Source organism: Calypte anna, chromosome 2, assembly GCF_003957555.1.
Source record: "Calypte anna isolate BGI_N300 chromosome 2, bCalAnn1_v1.p, whole genome shotgun sequence".
In the NCBI taxonomy this organism is placed as follows: Eukaryota; Metazoa; Chordata; class Aves; order Apodiformes; family Trochilidae; genus Calypte; species Calypte anna.
In genome coordinates this window covers 6,634,127-6,654,666 of record NC_044245.1, presented here as the reverse complement: position 1 = coordinate 6,654,666, position 20,540 = coordinate 6,634,127, and the positions used below count along the sequence as shown (strand labels likewise).

Here is a 20,540-nt window from a genome sequence, read left to right as displayed (position 1 = left end):
CCTGAGCCATTGCTCTGGCAAGATCTTGGGGTCCAGGGATTGTTTTGGGTGCAGGGGGCTCCAGAGTAGACAGGACAGAAGCAGGAAAAACATCCTTATCAGCCTGGAAGAGAAGGAGTGGGTTTTTTTTGCAAGGATACAGTTTATTCCTATCTCTGGGAGGAGGCTCCATAGCTCTACCCCATGGAAAGGCAGCAGTTGTGGGGGGCTTCCCAACAACCATCCTCTTTCCCCAAGAGGATGTGGTGGCTTTGCTCTGTGCCCCTCCATCCTCTTCCTCTCCCATGTTGCTACCCTTGCCCCTGCCTCACCAGCCCCTGCCCCACCACTCCAATCTCCCAATACCCCTATCCTCCCTCTCCACCTCTTATCTTCCCCTCACTACCCCAGGCCCCACACCTCCTACCCTCTGCCTGTCCATTTCCCCACTCCTACCTCAACACCCCCACCCTTATCCTCTGCCTCCCCATACCCAGCCCCAATGCCCCTTCCTCCTCTAGCACCCCCTGCCCCTATCCCCCCCCTCTCCAGCACCCCCTCCCTCATCCCCTATTCCTGGCCCAACACCTCCACCACCCCTATTCCCTTGCCTCAAAACCCCCTCCCCATCCCCTCTCGCCCGCCCCCCCGCCCCAACTCCTCCATCCCCGCACCTCCTGCCCTATCCCCCCCTCCTCATCCTTTGCCCCTATCCCTTGCCTCAAACCCCCCGCCCCTATACCCTATCTCCGTCCTCCTACCCCGGGCCACCCAGCGGGCGGTCCGCGGCTCTCCGCGGGGCGCGGCTGTGACGGGCAGCTCCGCTCCCCACTCAGCGCCCGCGGAGCCCCCGCGCCGCTCCGCCCCCCGCCAGCCCCTTTGTATCAAACATCCGGGTTTCCCCCGCTGGCTCCGCTTCGGCTTCTCCCTTTTTTTAGAAGCCATTTTGGACTCGGTTCAGGTTTTTTTTTTTTTAATTATTAAAAAAAAACAAAACAAAACCAACAAAACAAAAGCAAAACAAACCTCCCCTTCTCTTCCCCAGAGTTGCTTTTTTTTTCCCTTTTTTTTTTTTTTTTTTTTCTCGCCCCCCCCCCCTTCCTTTCTCTGTACATGGCAACTCCCGACCCAGCCTCCGCTCCCACCGCCCCCTCGCTCCGCACCCCGCGCAGCCCGCGATGCCGCGGCGCGGCCCGCAGACAGCTCCCCGCCGCCCCTCCGCGCCCGCTCCGCGCCTCCTCTGCGGGCTCTTGCCTGCCGTTCCGCAGCCGCCCTGGATGCGGGGGTCGGTAACCTTGCAAAGTTTCGCTGGGAACGAACGCGTGTGCGTTGCACGGGGTGCGTGTGTATGCGCGTGTGTGTTGCGCGCCTTGCACACGGCTGCGCGTTGCGTTGCGCGGGGAGAGGAGGGGGAGGGGGATGGGGGGTGTGCGCGCACACGATCGTGTGCGCTCGCCCCTGCTGCTGGGGGAGCCGGAGGGGCTGGGTTAGGAGGAGGGGAAGGAGGAGGAGGAGGAGGAGGGGGAGTCGGTGTGTGGTGCACGCCGCGCTCCCAGCACAAAAGCCCAGGGAAAGAAACTCTTGGAAAGCTCGGAGCAAGCGCCGGGGCCAGGCGGGAGCAGGTCGAACCGTCCGGGGCTGTTCCTCTCCACTGGATACATTTTGCAACTGCGAAGGAATTAAATCCGATTTTTCTTTTCTTGTTTTCCTTTTTTTTTGTTTGTTTGTTTGTTTTGTTTTGTTTTCAGGATTTTTTTCTTCTTTTTGCTTCTTGAGAAAGAGAGAGAGGGAGTGGGCAGAGCCTCGCTTCTCTCCCCTTGTTTCACTCTCTCGAGCTTATTATTTTTATTTTTGCTTCCCTTGGGGATAGAGGGGCACACGAGGAAAAAAAAAAAAAAGGAATATGATTGCTTCGTGGCTGACTTTCGCCTTGCTTTGTGGAACTTTCTGTGCAGGTAAGTGCATTTCTGCGTGTTTACCTCCCGCTCGGGCTTCTCCAAACGCAGAATTGAATGGGCTGTGCAATTATTTGCAGCCACCCTCCAAAACAGAGCAGAGCAACCAGCGAGCCTGCAAACTGGGGAATAACCCCGCCGCTGCCATCTGCTTAATTTTCTTCAGGTTTTTTGTTTATTTGTCTTTTTGGTTTTTTGTGTTTTTTTTTTTTTTCTTTTCACCCCCCTCCCTCTGCTTTCTCCCTGCTCTCAGGACGAGCCTTCCCGTGCTGCTTTTTGTTCCCTTCAGGCAGCCTGTGGGAATTAATGGCAATGTAAACACGGCGCGATATCGAGGAAACTTTACAAAAATGGGCATTTACTTTTGGGCGGGTGCTGCTGTGTGTGTGTGTGTGGGGGGGGAACCGGGGGTGGGAGGTTGGGGGGAGAAGAAGTTGAGACCAACGGGAGGAGACCTGGGGGTTGCTCCGAAATGGTGCGGAGCCGCTCAGGTAGTGGCCATGTGTGCGCCCTGCTGCTGCCGGGCTGTGGCTGTGTAACCCGGGGGGGTGGAGAGGAGCACCCCCCTTTTTTTCCCTTTCGTCTTCCTCCTCAGCTTCGAAGGGGGACACACACACACACGCGGTCCCTCCTTAGCCTCCCGGGTCGCTGCGGTCCCATTTGGGTTTGGCTGTTACCACGAATGGAGCCGCTTGGTTCTGGCTCGCGCTGCGATGAACTGGGAGAAAGTTGGGGGGAGGGGGGGGGAATATGAGTGTGTGTGGGGCCAGGGGAGATGTGCCTGGGGGAGCATCCCCTGGGAGAAGCTTTTGTGGCAAGGGGGTGTGTATTTTGTATGTTCTTAATCCGTTTATTCTGTGGAACTGGGCTGGCCCCCAAATTTCATCTTCAGCCTGCGGGGTGCGCATTTTGTCGAGAAACGCGGGGTGAAGTTGGCTGAACCCCGGGCACGGCCGGGGGAGCAGGAGGGGGCACCTGGGCAGCGCTCCGTGGGGCGAGGGGTTCCACAGGGTACCTTATCCCATGGCCGTGGGGAGGCGGGAGCAGTCACAGACCCCCTGAGTCCTCCTCCCCCAGCACTGAAAACGCGGGCAAGCTTGAAATCCCCCCGCTCCCCCCTTTCCCTCCTTGTTGTTATTTATTAATTATTATTATTAATATTTTTCCCCTGTTCCTTTCTACTACTGCTGCATATTCTCCAGGAGAAGCCGGGGCGGCAACAGTTTTGCCCCCTTCCCACCTCTTGCTTGGTCACCACAGCCCCTCGACCCCCCCCACCCCTTCTCCCTCAAAGGCTGAGCCCACCGCCCCCTTCCCCGAGCAATGGGTAGTAACTTGTTACGTTACCAGCATTCCCCAGCCCCGGGGGTGGGTGGGTGAGGGGTGTTGAGGGGCTTGGGGGTCGGGGTCTGTTTGTGGTCAGAGGCTTCCCGGGGGCAGGGTGTGGGAGGCAGCGATGCTGCAGCCGTGCCCTTTCCCCCTCGCTCCGCGATGGGCAGCCGGGGAGTTCCCGTCGGATTTGCCATCGCTCTTCACTGTGTTAAAAAAAAATAGTAAAAAAAAAATAAATATATATATATATGAAAAAGGGGGTGGGGGGTTTCCCTGCGTGAGTGTGTGTCCTCCCCACCCCTCCTCCCTTCGGGGAAGGAAGGGGCTGCCCGGCGGGGCCGGCCCCGGGGCGCTCCTGCAGCCGGGGCTTCCTTTGTTCCGAGTGCCCATTAAATATGCACTGCCACTGCCTGCCTTTGCCATTGTAAACAGTGCCATCGCTTAATCATTATTATTTTTTATTTTTTTTTTTTTAAGTCACACCGAAAGTGTGAAGGGGGGGGGGAGGGAGGGAGGGCGAGGAAGAAAATTAAAAGGGAACAGGCAATAAAAATAATATTAAGAAAAAAAAATCTGATGGTGAGCAAAGCCAGCTTGGGGTTTTTCTTTTTAATCTGATCGCTGGGACACTTGTACGCAGCTTTGTTTCCATGTGTTAGGAAAGGGGGTTGTGCGGGCTTGTATTTGCATAGCAGTGCTGAGGGAGAGCAGGTATTTTGGAAGGAGCAGGCAGGGGGTGTGTGTGTGTGCCATCAGTATTGGTGGTGCTCGGCGTTGCTATCATCACAACAGCTCTCTTGGCTGGAAGATTCTATTATGTGCATAAAGGAGATTTATGGTCAATGTATTTTCTTTCCATATATCTTGGAATCCTTTTATCTCGGGTGATTCAATAAAAGAGATGGCTTCCGGGTTTGGTTTTTTTTTCTGTTTTGTTTTTGGGGTTTTTGTTTGGTTGGTTGGTTGGTTTGTTTTGGGTATGGGGTTGCTTGTTTTTATTTTATTTTATTTTTTACCTACTCTTACGGTTGTGTGCATACAGTGGTAGAAATCTTAAAGCAACTCCTTTTTTTCCTCCAACTTAAAAAAATTAACCCTGAAGGCTGCTTAGATGTATCATGTTATGAAAAGGATAACTGATAGTGCATACCTACACTGACTTTTTCTCCACCCTGAAAATACAATAAGGAAACCCCAGAAAATGAATATAATTCTGTTTATTTGGAAAGGTGCTCTTAAATCAGTGCATGAGAAATTCTTTAAATCCATCTTTTTCTTTTAAAGCCTTTTCTGCCTTTCTTTTGACATTTATGAGTATTTATCAACGTGATCTTTATTGTCCAGTTTTTCCTAAACATGTCCAGTAAAAAGAAAAAAAGCAAACAACCCTGGATACCCAAAGTTGCTGTGTGTTGCTGCCATCCATAGCACTGGGCTTTGCTGGATGTCTTTTGTTTATGTACATGTTAGGACTGTGCAAAAGTGGTGGGCTTTTTGAAAATCGTTTGACCTCCATTGTTGATGCTTCTCATCACTACCTTGGCTGGCTGTAACAAAGCAAGCATGGGCTGCTATTCTTTAAAAAAATAAAATAAAATCTGTTATTCTTAATTTTTGGAATACTGAGGATTCATTGAGGAAAACATTATGTTCATTTTTAGCCCTTTGTTTGCAAATTTTCTGCAGCCCAAATGTTCAGAAATAATGTTTTAATCTATGAGCTTTAGAAAATACAGAAGGTGTAAAAGGATTTGTCCTGCAGAATGCATCGGTAACACATTTTCCCAAGCCATTATATTACTTTTATTTTGGTACAACTTTAAATAATGCCATGCAGCAATGAACTGTGCTGCAAATGGATCTGATCTTCTCTTTCACTGTCTTGTGTTTATCCTCTTGTGCTTGAGAAAGGGAACAGAACTGGCTTCATTAGCTTGCTAATTAAACACAATGAAGTGCATGGCCCAAGGTTAATGGCAATGGCCTTTAAAAACACAAAACTCTTGAACAGGTGTTTAGGATATATGTATTTTTTTTAATCTGTCATCAAATCTAGGTAATGATACCACTGAGAGAACCATTGTCACAGTTCTATGGAGAAGAAAATGCTATGTTAGAGATAGGAGTGCAGTGTATTATTTTTAGTGGTGTTATTTATAAACACCTTTCCAGGTCCAGCACAGCCTGTGGTTTCTCTCCCCCCCCCCCACTTCTCTCCCTCCTCTCCATTTCAAAGCATCTTCTGCACCTCCCCTGTGGGGTAGGGTTGTGTACATCAGGCAGGGTTAAAAATTCACTACCTCTGGACCTGGACTGAAGTGAGAGTCTAACCTGAGCATGGGTAGTTAAAGTATTTATGCACTTAAATTCCTGCCATTTCTTGTGTCTTTGAGCAACCCTTCCAGGCTGTATCTCTCCTGCTGGTGAGATAGCAAGAAACAACCAATTAAAGCTGAGGTCCCTCGGTCCCTGCGCTGGAGCTGTCACCAGCCTCCTGTCCACTCTGGTCTCCATCAGCTAAAACATGCTTGTCAGGTTTTTTTGTGCTTTATGTGACGCAACAGTTGTAGACCTCCCCTGCTGCTGCTGAATGGATGGTAAAGAAGAAAGAAAAGGCCAGCCTCACTTTTCTTCTTTTTCTTGTTTCCCCCCCCCCCCCCCTTCCCTATCGTTCACGCTTTGCTTGCCTTGCAGATCAACCTAGGGGAGGGGTTCCTGGCTTCACCAGTTTTGGGAAGCAGGATAAAAGTTCAGATGGCAGAGGAGCAGCTTCTGGAATGTTGGTAACAGGATTGTCATTAGGACCAGGGCAGGAGTCTTGCAGCTGTGGTTTGCACCATGGCCTGTGCATGGGTTGGGTTCATCTGCAGAAGGTGTGAAAAAGACCCAAGGGATGTTTCTCTTAATTTATTAAGAGTAAAGGAGGTGGGTGGAAAAGATGGTTTGAGGCTGAGCCACAAAGCAAAGGTATACTTGTGTGCTTTGTTCTCATGGTGCCTGTCCTTAGAAAGCCAGGACACCTTTAAAATAAAATAAATAGAAATCGAAGTTATTTCACTTTTGGGCCTTGTAGAGGAAGGCGTTTTGGCTGTCATGTTTCAGGACCTACATTTAGAAGCATTTCTAAAATGTAATGTTTGTACCAGTTGGTCACGTGGAGCTGCACTAGAATAGTCAGAATCAAACGGGGGTTTAGTGGCAGTGAATCTTTCAAACCCCATAAAATACAACACCTTTCTACCAGACACACTCAGGACAGTAATTTTGAGTTTAATGTAGTCTAACAAGTTGTGGAAGCAACAGATAACCCCGTTGCTTCTGGCTGTGTGTGGCCAAGGCAAGGGAAGGCAGTAGTGTGCTGGATGCCCCTTCTCCAGGGACTACAAAATCCAGCATTAGGGATGTGGCCACATGGCCAGGTGTCTGGCCTAGAAACCTGTGTATCCAACCACATCATCCAGTGCTGAAAAAGTGTAGCTGTAATTTGAGAAATGTGGAGACAGGGAAGGGAGCCTGGTTGAGTTCAGTGGTAACCAAGACCCAGGTGAAAGCCCTGATGGGTTCTTACCCTCAGCTTCAGTGACTCAAGAACTGCTTGTGGGCTGAAAGAGCCTTGCAAGGGCAGTTAACTTCTATGGTTGGTCAGTACTTGCTTTGGAGTTGGCTTTCTCCTTCTCTTGGCCTGCAGGAATGGTGTCAGTGTTTTCCTGGTTCAGCTGTGGGCAGCACAGGTCCATCCCTTGGTGCTCCTCAGCACGGCTCACACTGTAACAAAACATTGTGGGAAGTTGGGAAATGGGAACCGTGGAGTGTAATCTCTGCTTTAAAGAGGTGTTGTCTTTCTCTTTTATCCCTCCTTGGCCTTTGATTTTAAAGCTAGCAGGGGGGTGTGATTTTCTTGCCTGGCCAATAGCGCTGCCTGGATCTGAATTATTCAGTGTAGCACTTGGCATCCTGCACCCTGTTCCCACTTAAGCTCTTTTTCGCCTGTTCCTTCATGTGGAGATTTTCACATCAGTGAAATTGGATGTGTTTAAGAGAGGTGTTTGTGGCCGAAGCATTCACCAGTATAAGCTCTCCTCTGCCATGCCTTTTCCCTCCATTAACCATTGAGGATCAGCTAATGTCTAATCTCTTTTCTTTGTTGTTTCTTAATTCTGAAATAATTTTGTATTTCTTTTGTAACTTGTTCCTTTAAGGTGTATTAAAAAGTATGTATCACTTCTCCCCCTTAAATGTTGTAAGTTCTCTTGGAGCCACTGAAGTCAAAGGGGCAGAGAAGTAAATTGGAAATGAAACACCCTACTTGCATTCTGCAGACCCAGCATATTTTATGCTTGGATTTTAATATAACTGTTGGTCTTTTTCACCAGTTTCACCAATTTCCTGTTTTCTCTGTCATCTTTCTCCTTTATTAGTCTATAGCTTCAATCCAAACTAAAAGTTAAGAGCATCAATTGTCTGTGTACAGTGTAAAATAATAATATGCTTCCCTCCAGCACACAAGTACCTCTTCTTTTGCCAGCATTCGAGTCTTGTTGCTCTTATTATGTTATTGCAGGTGGCATCAGTCCATTGTGCTACTTAAGAAAATAATATATTACTGGTGTTTGTGCCTTGGAAAAACACAGCTCCTCTTTTGCAAAGTGTTATTTGCATAGAGACAAGGTCCCTGCCCCCAAAAAACTGAACAGAAGGGCTGAGCATGGGAAAATATTGGTATCTGCAAGTGCTCCATGCTGCATCGTGAAGTGGCTCAGCTAAGGTCACATCAAGTACTTTGTACTTGAACTAAAAAAACCAAGCTGCCTGAGGAAGTGTATCTGTATTGGGTAGAATTGATTTTGAACCTGGTATTGTGCTCTGGCCGCTTTGTGATTTATTTTTTTAATTCAATTTTATTTTTTATTATTATTATTTATTTATTTTATTTATCATTTTGGTGACTTTGTTGGAGGTGATTGGTGTAGTTTTGCTTCTAGAGAAGACCCTTCTCTTTGGGGCTGGGTAGGTTGCAAGGTTCATAAATTTAAATATAAAAGAAATGCAGCATAATGAGCTAGAGCCTGTTTGTGCTCTGCTGGAGGAAGATGTGAATTACCCATTTCTCATTAATAATTCTGCAATTTCCAGCTTGGTGTGCTGTTTCACTGCAGGTTTGGTTTCAGACCTGAGAGGGGAGCTCTGTGGGCAGGAGGTTGCTCAGAGGAGGATATGGGGATGGATGTGGACAGGGGCTGCCCTCATGGGTGCTGAGCAGGGGGCAGACACCACCCAAAATGTTGGGTTTTGCCTCATTGACAGGTTTGGGAAGCAGGGGTGTTGTAAGGAGATGAAATGAGCCTGTTAAAAAGTTTGCACACAAGCTGTTAGAAGTAAAACTTGTCTCTGAGGATGTTTGCATCCTGTTTTTATAGTGTGTAAATTATGGGACGTACCTCTTCTGTGGGAGTCACTTTTCAGAGATCTTGGGAGTCAGTGGCAGGGCAAGAATATTGCTCCCCATCCTCTGGAGTTTGCAGCTGGAGCTCTGACCACTCTGTTACCCTTTTTGTCTACCTGGAATAAAATTTGCTGGGAAAAATGGAATGTCCTATTAATTTTATGAAACTAGAGGTGTAATTTTATTTTCTCTCTCCTTCCTCAGTCTTATGCTAATAAACCCACATATGAGTTCCTCCTCTTTAAATAAAGAAAAGAAAATGTGTTCATAAAAAGATGCAGTGCTTTCCAGTCTGAGCTACATTCATCTTCCATCTAAGTGGATACTTGTGCAAATTAAGATATGGGTTTTGAACTCGACACTTCATGTCTAATGTCTATCCTTGTGTGACAACAGTAAAAGATGCTCACAGGAGCAGAGGGAGTGTGTCAGTTCTCTCCACTAAAGCTGAAAAGGGAATGGATTGCTGTTATTTTTTTTAGAGAAAGAAACAAAAACTAGGAGAGATGAGTGTGTCTTGGGTACTTTCCAGAGCAATCCAAAATCCCAGGCTGGTGCTGAATGATCTCTGAACCACAGCGGAGAAGGTTGTCATATTAAAAACTAGCTGACACCATAGTGTCTTTGGTGCTGTGACTCTCTCTACCTTTTTTTAAAATTTATTTTAAAGCTTTTCCTATTACAGAACCTATTTTGTAACTGGTTGCAGAAGTTTAAATTTTCTGTGTGATGCCTGTAGTGCTAACGTGATGCTTCTTCCTAATTTATTGATCCGAGGTGTGAGATTATAAGCCTTTGAGTGGATGAGAGGGATAAAGTTAGCTCCATTTATGCCTGATCTATCAAATGGTCAATCTAGGTGGCTAACCCTTGTTTCCTCCAACATCATCTATTTAAAATGCCTTGTGTAATGTGTGCAACTTTTAAAATTTGGCTTTTAGGAGTATTTGGCTTATGCATAATTTACCTCTACAAGCAGCCTGGAATTCCTGAGGAGGGAGGAATGTAACCGTGGGTTTGAGGTGAAGAAATGTTCAGTCAAGTTCTTTCTCCTTTTTGTGACTTTTTAAAAACAGTTCATAAAACTGAGGGGGTTTTAGGCTTTTTAAGCCCTTTTAGTGCTATTCTCATGTTCTGCATTTCTGGCTTGCTTCTGCAGACTGGTGGCTATTGCTGCAGTTTGCCTGAGCCCTCTGCAAACTCTGGTAGCTCTATTTGCCATTGATAGATTTTTTGGAGGGGTGAAATGATGGTATTTAAACTTTGCACAGTTGATATCAAGGCCTCTTTCTGGGGCAGCAAGCTGAGCTTTATAGAAGCCTTCCTGTACTTGAAGAGCCCTACAAGAAATCTGCAGAGGGACTTTTTACAAGGGCATGCAGTGATAGGACAAGGGGAAATTGTTTCACACTGAAGGAGGATAGATTTAGATTAGATATTGGAAGAAATTCTTTAGTATGAGAATGTTGAGACACTGGCACAGGTTACCCAGGGAAGCTGTGGATGCTCCATCCCTGGAAGTGTTGAAGGCCAGGTTGGATGGAGCTTGGAGCAACTTCATCTAGTGGATGGTATTCCTACCCATAGCAGGATGATCTTTAAGGTCCCTTCCAACCCAAACAATTCTGTGATTCTGTATGATTTTCTCTACTTAAGTTGTAAGGAGATTATGGTACCAGAGTCTTAGAAGACTCTGTCAGCTTCATAAGTGGTCAAGTGGGAGGAGGCCTTTGCTTTGCCTGAGACCCATGCACTGCTGCTCAGATGTGTAGAGGTCCCTATACTCACCAGAGGGAAACTACTGTTGACTTGAGGTGTGGTAGCTCAGCAAAGTGCAGATTTGCAGCCACCTTGGTGGTAGCCTTGCCCTGGCAAGTTCACTCTTGGGACAACTGAGATGGCAGCACAGCCTGTAGGAGCACAACTCACTTGTTTCTCCCAGTCTTTATTTTTCTGTCCCCAGTATGACAGCAGAAACACAGCAGACTTTTTGTAATCCTACTTTAGCTCCTGAGAGTAATTAATGGGTTAAGAATGCTAATTCCCTCATCTATGTGCAGGCTGAGAAATTCAGTTGTCCTTGGGTTTTCATGGTGGGAGTATCCAGTTACAGCTCTGGTGGCTATTGGGTAGCTGTCGGGTGCATGAAAGTTTGAACTTGGGATCCCTTGCTTTCACATACACCCACAACTTATCAGACACTTTTATTTTTATAGGAGAGTCTCTGCTGAAGCACATTCTTATGCCTGGGTCAAAGCATTTTCCCAAATACCCATTTCAGTGGCACTGAATAACACTCGCCTACTTTGCTCCTAAAAAGCAAATTTGGGATGATAGTGATGATGAGCATTCTCCCTGACATACCTGAAGCAGTTCCCTGCTGTGAAATTCCTGTTTATATAAGGCACATGGGATGAGACAGAGCTTAGCATGACCTGAAGGAGAAGGGGAGGAGGGTGTATTTGATGATACTCGGTGCTGGCTCACTGGGATGTCAGCTCTGGATGTTGTCAGGCATGGTTTTAGTGTCTGACTCCAGTCGTGATACTGGAGCTGTGGCATCTCTGGCTGAAACTGTGTGTGGACCCTTGGGTGGGGATTCGCACATGCATTTGGTTTTAAAATAATGAAACACCCTAATGAAGTGAAGGTTTTATCTGATCTCTGTAGTTTTACTGCCTCACTGTTACAACAAACCTTAGTCACCTTCTCTGGCTCCTGGAGCATGTTTTTAAAGTGAAGGAGTAAAGCAGGGACCTGTAGAAAGGACAGGCTTGGCACACTTAATTATAGTAAGAGACTCGTGTAGATTTTAATCACCTTTTAGTGTCTTGGAAGCAACACGATGGCCCTTCTTTCTTCATTTCCAGGCTCCTTTGTGCAGGTGATAAAGCAAAGCAAAGCTTGACGGAGCATTTCTGATGCTGTTGCTGGGCAGTTCCCACCCTGGGTGCAGCTTGGTGACACAGAGCTCATTCAGCCTGAATTTCGAAGGTGATGGATGCAGGGAGAAAAAAAAAAAAAAAAAAAAAAAAAAGAAACAAACAAACAAACAAAAAACCCCATCACCCAACCCCCACTGAACGTATTGTCCCAGCAAGTACATGTCCCCGTGGCAGTCGCTTGGCTGAAGCCCTGGCACTGTGCCTGTTCACATCAGCAGGGAGTTTGGCCCCATGAGTCTGTTCCTAGGGGGGTATTTTCACATCTATATTGTACCTGAGATAAGCAGGGAAGTCTTTTACAGATAATTTTTATGGCTATAGATAATTTTCCGTAGATAGCTTTTGCGGTCATCTAATGGGACCGAGTTAGTGCTGCTAAAAGCAAACATGAGGAACCTTTTTCTTGGTTTTGTTTTTGTTTCTTTTGGTTTTTTTAATTTATTTTCTTTAATTGGTAATATAATTTCCTTCCCTGTGCAATCCTGTAGAGACTGGCTATTTATTATGTAAATAACAGCTAAAAGAAACCCTTCCAAGGTAACTGTAAGCCCCAAAGGTAAATGAGATCACTCCTAGCCTGTTAGATAAGTGAGATGCAAGTGTATCTGGCTCTGTAACTCTGTCTGTAGGCTCCTTCTCAATGAATTGCTGATGAAAGAAGAAACCTGGAGCGAGGGACGTGCCATTCCCGCAGCCTGGGCTCGAGAATCACCCCAGTGATGTCCCCAGTGTTTTTTTCTTCATGGAAATGATTTCCAACCACCTAAAGTGCAAAACTTTTTGAAGTGTGGTATGACAAGATAAAATCAACTAAAAATAGGTCTGAATATGAAAGCCAGGAGAAAACCCGGAGAGGGGGGAGCTGAGGGTCATTTTACAGGCATTGTTGATAGAGTTTCAGGGTCCTGAGAAGGGAAGATGAATGTCTTTCTGTTATAGTAACAGCTGCTCTCTGTCCATTGGGATCTAGTGTTTGCCCATCCAACTCATAATAATTAAACAAAAGAGTTATTTCATAGCAGCCTTGGTGGGGGATTTATGTTGGAATTTCATCGTTCTCCATTAAGACTTTTCTTCGCCTGTTAAAGAAAAATACAAATTTAACCTCTCACCTGTACTGGGTCATGCCTCTTGTCAGATCCAGCTAATTACTACTGGGAGGAAGCTTGCTGCTAACTGGGCAATCAGAGTTATATTTTTAGAAGAAAATCTCCAATTTTCTCTAATGCACTTGTCCTTAAAGAGCTTGTCAGGGTTTTTCTGGCCTGAATCCTTAGGTGCTTGAGTGACTGTGGGGCTGTTAGTAGTTCCCATGTAATACAATGTGCAGATTCCTTTTCTTCCTTTTCCATATTTTTTTTAAGGAATTTCTTTCACACCACCCCATTTTGAGTGCAAATAGCTTCACAGGAGTTGCATATGCAAAATATAACAGTGTTTCAGGAATAGTGCTACATCACAGGGCTTTATTCCAATGAAGTTAACTCTGCAAAGCCCCCTGGGATGGGTCAGTCTTTGAGGAGGTCCAGAGCAAGCCAAAGCTTGGTTACTCAGTGCCTTTTTGTGTATTCAGGCACAACACTTAAACCAGTTTGGGGTTACAGCTGTACTTGGGAATAAAATGGTCCTGGCCATGAGGTACAGCATGGCATGGCATGGCATGGTGGGTACCACATGCCTCAGTTCTCATCCATTCTTAGCTGGATTGGAATGTTTGAGCCCTGTTCCTGTCCTTTCCCATCTCCTGGGTGTGGTTTGGGAGAAGCATCACCCAGAGCCATGTCACCTGTCCCTCTCTTTGCAAATCCCTCCTACCATTTTCTGTCACTGGGCTCTGTCCCTGTAGATGCTTTCCAGAAGATTGCACCTAGAATTGCTGCTTTGCAACTGGTTTTCTTCACAGTGACACTTTTTTTTTTCCTCCCCCAAAATACACTGAAGCTACCATTCCTTGAAGATCAAAGGCTTGAGTTTGTGCCATGCTGAAGCACAAGCCCAAATATCCCATTGCAGAATCCTTTCCTGGGTTCCAATGGGATACATGCCTCCATGTAGCTGCCTGTTGAACCCTGTCTGTTAATTTAATACTATTTGCCCTTCCCTGAAGGAGAACAGGCCCAGTTGGATGGTAAGGTTAGAACCTGAGCTGTGCTATGTTTATATTAATAATTTCCACTGGTGAAATATGGATCTGAGACTTTCCTCATTCATTTAAACCTCATAGTTAATAGGCAATAGTGGAAATGTACTGTGTACATGATTATTGCAGTGAGCTGATTTCACTTGTATTTCTGATCTAATGTCTATTTAAAAATAAAAAAAAAAGGGAAAAAAAAGAATTATATATAAAATTGATTTTGGGAGCCCTGGGAAGGAGAAGGAAACCATTTATTTCAACCCCCAAATTCCTTTGAGCTGTAGAAACATTGTCAAAGTAATTGTAGCCTTTTCAGGTTTTTTTTCTGTGTAGATTTCTTTCTGTGTAGTCTCAGAAAAACTGTGCTCTGTTGATGGATGTCACTGTTTTTTCTTACTTGTGACAAATATCTCCCAAGGTATTGTTTGAGGGATGTAAAATTGGTTCATGTGTAAAATTCTAGCTTTTCATGAATTCTTTATCATGGATATGTGTATGCCAGGTTTTTCTGGATTAAGGTGTTATACCTTTAGTGGTTTGCTGCAGGATATCATCCTAATAATTTTTGATGTAATTTAGTCATCTTAATTAAAACTGCATTGAATTGTGGAAAGTAATTTGGGTCTGGAGAGCAGGGGGTTTTGTATTTTTTTTCTTTGGTCTCGTTAGGAGATGGTAACAGTCTTGGCAAGATTTTGCTAAAAATTAGCACAGTCTACAAAAACTCATGTTGCCAAGTTAGTACAGTATTTCTCCACCTAATTGTGGCCTTGAAGGGTATAATATAAAAGGTCATCTTTGTTAGTGAACTGCAGGCTTCTCCTGTGAGACAGAAATCCATGTCCTTATCAAGGATGAAATCTTGGCTCCTTGGTTACACAATTGAGCTTTGCTATAATTTGGACATCATTAGTCTCTTTATTAAAGCAGTGGAACACTCTAATCAATCTTGGTGCTTTGCTTTCTTAAATGTATTTCTGTATGTGGATTTTTTGTGACAGCTTCCCTTTCTTTTCCTCCTCCACAAACCCTGTGAAGGGGAAGGCTTTCAGGATGAGGTGGGATGAAAAATTGCTGTTTTCTTGTTCTGGGGGGAAAGTTCTATGCCCAGAAGGTTCCCGTTTTTGACCAGTTTTGAAACCTGGGATGTTTGACCTCTTCTTGTGTTGAGAAGCATCAAGAGGAGACCATTCAGGAAAGAGCAGCTACTTGTTTCAGTTTGTGATGTTAAACCTATTAAAAACAACCCCCAAAACAAAACAAACCAAAAAGTCAGCACAAACTCATAAAACTTAATGAATCCAAAATTTAATTTAGAAGTTATTTAGGTGATTGGCATTAATTTTCTTTCTTTAAATTGAGGTGCTGAACACCAACTCAGAACTGTCTTTCTATGGTACATGGTCATGGGATAGAATTTGGAGGGAAAGTAAAGAAGTTTTGTGGTTTTACCCTTTTTTTGTGCTCTAGATCTTGTTTTCATTAGGGTGTTAGCACTCCCAGGGATGGGTTATTGTGGCTCTGACTTCTGCATTCTATAACATAGCTGGTGTTTACCATCTCTTTTTCTTTGCTGTTTCTTTAACCAGCAGATACTTTTCTGGTTGGGTAAACAAATGGATATTTACTGCTTACTGGACAGTTAGATCTAATTTTCCACAGCTACAAAGGTCAGACCCAAGATTTGGTAGAGCTTCTCTCACAAGGTTTTGGAGACTCTACATTTTGGTGCCTTCCATCAGCTGTGTTTGGGTTGATGATATGCTGGAAGTGCCTGTCTCTGTGAGACGTAGGTGTTAGAAATGCAGAGGCAGGAACAGCAGTATCAGATCATCTCTGTAAGGGACTGTCTTCTGCAGTATCCCTGCCAGCTTCACTTTCATACATTTTGAAGATAATCTGAGCATACCACCCCAGTGGGATGGGAAGGTGCTGTTATTTGCATGCACAAATGAGGACCTGAGTGGAGAGTGATGCTCTACAGGAGTGATGCTTGCACCCATGGTGGTGTTTGGGCAAGTTAATGTCTGTGGCCCTTGATCCCCAAAGACAGAGATTTGTGTTTAGATCATCTTGAAGTCCCCATGCTGAGAGGTAGGTACCTACAATTATTTTAATAATGTACCATATACATGGCTTGATCTCAAGCACAGATGCTGTGTCAAATATCTTGTTTTGCAGTTGCTTGGTGTACGTGCTACAGCTCTACTCAGAGTAACATGTTATACCCTTAAAATAATTAAAACTGGAAAACAGACTCTGTTGTGCTGGTGGATGAAGTTGTGGCACCCAGCAACTTATTTTCAGGAATTCTGCTTTTCCTGGAATCTGCTTACTGAGGGCTCCCAACCACATGCTGGTACCACCATTAGTGACTCCCTGCTGGGTGGCTGCACACCAAAGTACTTGGTGGCATTTGAAATGTGTTGTGCATCACCTCCTTTACAACCCCCTAGTTGGTACTTCTTCTGTTTCTGCTTAACACATGCATGTGCTTTTGTAGAGCTCTCCCCAGCTTTCACTGCTTCATGCAAGAATTTGCTTTTTGAGCAATTAGGAGAAGTGAATGTTTGTTCTCTGAAGGGACAAGCTTTCTTGGACTGCAAGTTTTTAATAAAAACTTTAGGTTATGAATGTGTCATCATCTCATTACTGTTCCTTACCACTTGACATCCTGTTGGTCTAAGCTAGTTTAACTGTCTCCAGCCTAAAATGAGTTCTGCTTTCAGTATTTATAAACTCTACAACTGTTAAAATAAACCAAGCCTCCAGTTGCAGCAATGGCAGTGGGGTTGAAGGCAAGGAGGTGTCCCTAAGGAACAGAGTCTATCATATGTTGGGTATAAATCAACCTCTGACTTGTGGGTGTTGGGAGGAAAATTTCCTTGGGGACTTGTAATCCAGAATCAGCCTCCTATAAATCTGCTTGGATCTTCTTCTGAAGCATGTGGCAGTACTGGAGAGCTGATTATGGATGTACACTGTGGACCTGGGAGTGTGAAATACTACTGCTCCTTCCTTTCCGTCACCATTCTGGACAGATGTGTCTGAGGAGTAGATTGTTTTCAGGATGTTAGAAGTGATGAGTTCATTGTCCTGTTCCCTTCTTCCCAGTAAAACCTCCAGACTTGGCTTTTGATACTGGGAAATGAAAGCAAACAACAGTTATAACTGGGTTGGTTTTATTTGCTTTCTGGGATTTCAGGTGCAAGAACTCACACTGGTTCCACTTTTTGTGCTTTTCATATTTCATTTCCTGTTCCTTGAGGGCTGGAAAATATTCTTCTTTAAATGGAAAGTGATATTTTACATCTTCAAAGTGTCTCTGAAAGATGAGTTTGTAGCAGACAAAAATCCACTGCTTCACTGGGTAGCAAGAAATCCTGGGAAGGGAAAAGAGGGCAGGAACTGCTGCCTCTGAATCTGCAGGGACAGGGAGGTTCATGGCATGTGGACATGAGGGTATGTGAAGTTTGTCTTGGCATGCTTTCTCCAAGGAAAGGGCTTTTTTTGTCTTTTTGTGGTGCAGCCCAGTTGTCTGCAGCAATCTGAGTGCTGCAGGTTAAGGCACTGCTCAAAGAATGGGTTCTGAGAGCAGCTCTAGGCCTCTGGGGGATTGTGTGACAGAGAATATGGTTGATGTTCTCTTTGTAATTGATGAAATCTTCTCCAGAAAGGTAAACCATTCCTTTGGCAGATCTAAATGTCATCCTTCTTCTGTGCTAGGGAAACACCAGCAGTTATTCCAGTTATTCTCTCCAGTTACCTGGTAGGTTTATTGGCATCCAGGTCCAGGAAGCTTCAGCATCAAGCACCTCCAAGATGTAGGCTGTGTCTTCTCCTCGTGTTGGTCACCTCTTCATCCCTGTGTCCATCCTGGTTTGACCACTGGTCAGATGTGGTGTTACAGGAGGTTTCTCCTAATTGGGAACATGGCTGATAGCAGATCATACGTAGACTTGAGTGGTGATTTTTTTAAATTTTATTGTATTTTTTTATTAACCTTTTTCTTTTATCACTTCTCAGGTAACTTGTCTACTTCTCTTCTTGCTTTTTTTTTTTTTTTTCCCTCTCTCTCTCCTCTCTGGCTGTGATCTCTCTATCTTTTTCTCTCCATAGAAGAAATTGTCTGTTCTGACTTCAGTAAATGTTTTCTCACTTGTCAGAACAAAACCAGCTGAGCCCGGTGGCTTTTTTTGTTCATGTGTGTGCATGGAGAACGTGTCAGGGTGGTTTTATGGGCACTGCTGCTGAGCTTGTCAGCTGCAGCTGGGCCAGGAAAGCCAGGCATCTTCAGAGATTGCATATCTTTACAGATTTTTATCTCCAGTTTGCAGGGAAGGGTGGCCTGAAGTCAGTCTTGACAGTGCATCAAAGGAGGAGGCTGTAACCACACCAGTCGTGCAGTGCCTTGCCCAGCTGCTGGCAGAGTAGAGGGGTGATGGGTGCTGTGGACATGGACCCTCTCATGGCCTCTCCATCACCACAGAGAACTTGTCCTGCAGTAATGGTCCTATCAGTCCTTCTGCTTTTGCAGTGAACTCTGCTCCAGTCTCTTCCTCACAGCTGGAGGAGCCTAACTGGAAGTCAAGAAACCTATCTCTGCCATTGGGGGAAGGTCTTCTCTGGCTTGGCTCTTTGGAGTCCTAGTGACAAATGATTTGCTGTTAGTCAGCAGTCCTTAAAACTATGCCTGATAAAGGCTTTTTATTTATCCTTCTCTCAAGTGGCTGTTGGGGGGTGGATGTTTGCAATTCTTTATGCATATTTCTTCTCCTGCTCCTGCTTCAAAGGGCCCTGGAGAGGAACTGACTCCAACTCTCTGGGCTGGAGCATCCTACACCCCAGGGTGAGCTCCCCTTCTCATCCTGATCACGCTTGACCTGTTTTTTGAAAAATCTGGGCAATTCCTGTTGTGCTCTGATGCATTTTAGCTGCAATTTAAAGACTTCACAGGGTCTTTAAACTGACACTCATCCATCCTCCCCTGTGGTATCCGGGACATTTTATCCACAGCAGTTCCTTTGTTTGGTGGGGGATGAGCTGACAGGAGTTAAATCACAAACAGGCAGCAGGTAGCTGGACTGAATTAAACTGATTTTTCCCAGTTTAGTAATATTTCCCTACTAAACACCTTGTCCCTCCCCTCACATCTTTGGGAATACGTTTTATCTAGACTGCAAATTAAATTATTGTTCTTAAGGTTGCTTCGAAGAAGCTGCAAGAATGTGTTAATGGGAGCTCCTGAGAGAGGTCTCCTAAGAAGATCTCCTCTTAATAAAATATTAAGGTATCTTTTCCTAGTTTCCCTGTTTTGTCCAAAGTTAGAATAAAAGCAATCATTCCACTTCTAACTCTCATAATACATTTCCAAAAGAAAAAAAAAGCACTCTAAAAATGTCTTGAGTATTGTCTATTCTTGCAGACTTCATTGTGAAAATACTGAGACCTCATATGCTTGGTCAGCATCATCAAAGCAGTATCTTTGTTTCTTTTTTTAATAATACTTAAAAAAACCCACAACAAAACAAACAAACAAAAAAGCCTAAGGACACCCTCATAGCCTGGATATGCTTGTTTCTTTGGCATTTTTGGTATTTCTTTACCAGATATGAACCTGAAAAAGAGCACTTTTTGCATTGTCAAAGTTGAGCTAGCAGCAGAAGAGGAATGTTTGAAATAATGCTACAGTTGAAGCAGGATGAAAAAGTTTTTTTAGAGAAAGATAAGGCATAAAAAATACTTTTTGGTTTTTTGGTGCATTGATTTTTGTCTTTTAGGTTCAATGATGGCAGTGGTGGTGGTTTGTGGTGTTTTTTTGTTTTTTGGGGGGGGGGGTTGGTTTTGTTTTTGTTTTTTTGTTTTTTGTTTAATTATCCTTGTTTTGGAGTAATTGAGGGTCAAGTGCCATGGAAGAGAAGGAGGGGGAACATCAACCATTCACACAATTTGGACAGGAATGAGTTGGATAACTGGGAAGATTTGCAGGGAGACAGACAAGCTGGTCTGCTGGGGCTTCATTTCACCACTTCCCTTACTGTTTTGTTTGCACCTTTCCTGCCTCTGGACCTTGGTATTGAACAACTTAATGCTTTTGATACTGGCATCTCCTACACATCTATTTGTCACTCTGCTAAACTCCTTCAGTTGAAAGCATTTTGGCTTTTGTCCATCAGGAATAGGCAAGTGGCATTTGGGTGTAGGGTGGTACAGGAAGGTGGTGGATGCTCTGGGGTGTGAGGATCCCTGAGGGCTGCCTTGCAGAGTGCTCATGGCAGATTCTCTGGGATGTGAAATAATAATTATAAAGTAACAGGGAGATGTTCCTGCACTTCCTCAGCACTGATGCCCTCTTTGAGTTTCGAATGGAGAAACTACTGTTTGTTCTCAGATATGTTGTTCCCAGGGCACTGCTTGGAAATCTCTGGTCATGGGAAAATACAGGGGGTAAAAACCAGCTGGGGGAAGGTATTTGAGTCTTTTTATGACATGTAGCTACCTAACGTTTCCTTACTATTTCTATCTCTGTGAAGATGTAGGGATCTCCCTTCTTGTGAGCTGTGGTGGCATTTAGCCAGGGCTGGAAGCTGGGGCTGATGCTGGTGGTAATGAAGATCAGATTTTGGTGCAAGAGATGGACTTTCTGGAAGTGACTGACGTACCAATTCCCCTCACTTATTGGTGAAAGTACAAACTTAGGAAGTCTTGCCTCTTGTACCAGTCAAGAAAAGACAAAAACCAGCTGGGGA

General features: G+C 44.8%; 1 protein-coding gene across 1 annotated transcript in view; it reads left to right on the top strand.

Moving 5' to 3' along the window:
• Positions 1-1,882: 1,882 nt before the first annotated feature.
• ACVR2B (activin A receptor type 2B) overlaps positions 1,883-20,540 on the top strand; it is a 94,817-nt gene continuing 76,159 nt past the window's right edge. Inside the window, exon 1 of the mRNA XM_008500747.2 lies at positions 1,883-1,934. Coding sequence (XP_008498969.1) covers positions 1,883-1,934 — 52 coding nt within the window. The remainder of the gene's footprint in view (positions 1,935-20,540) is intronic.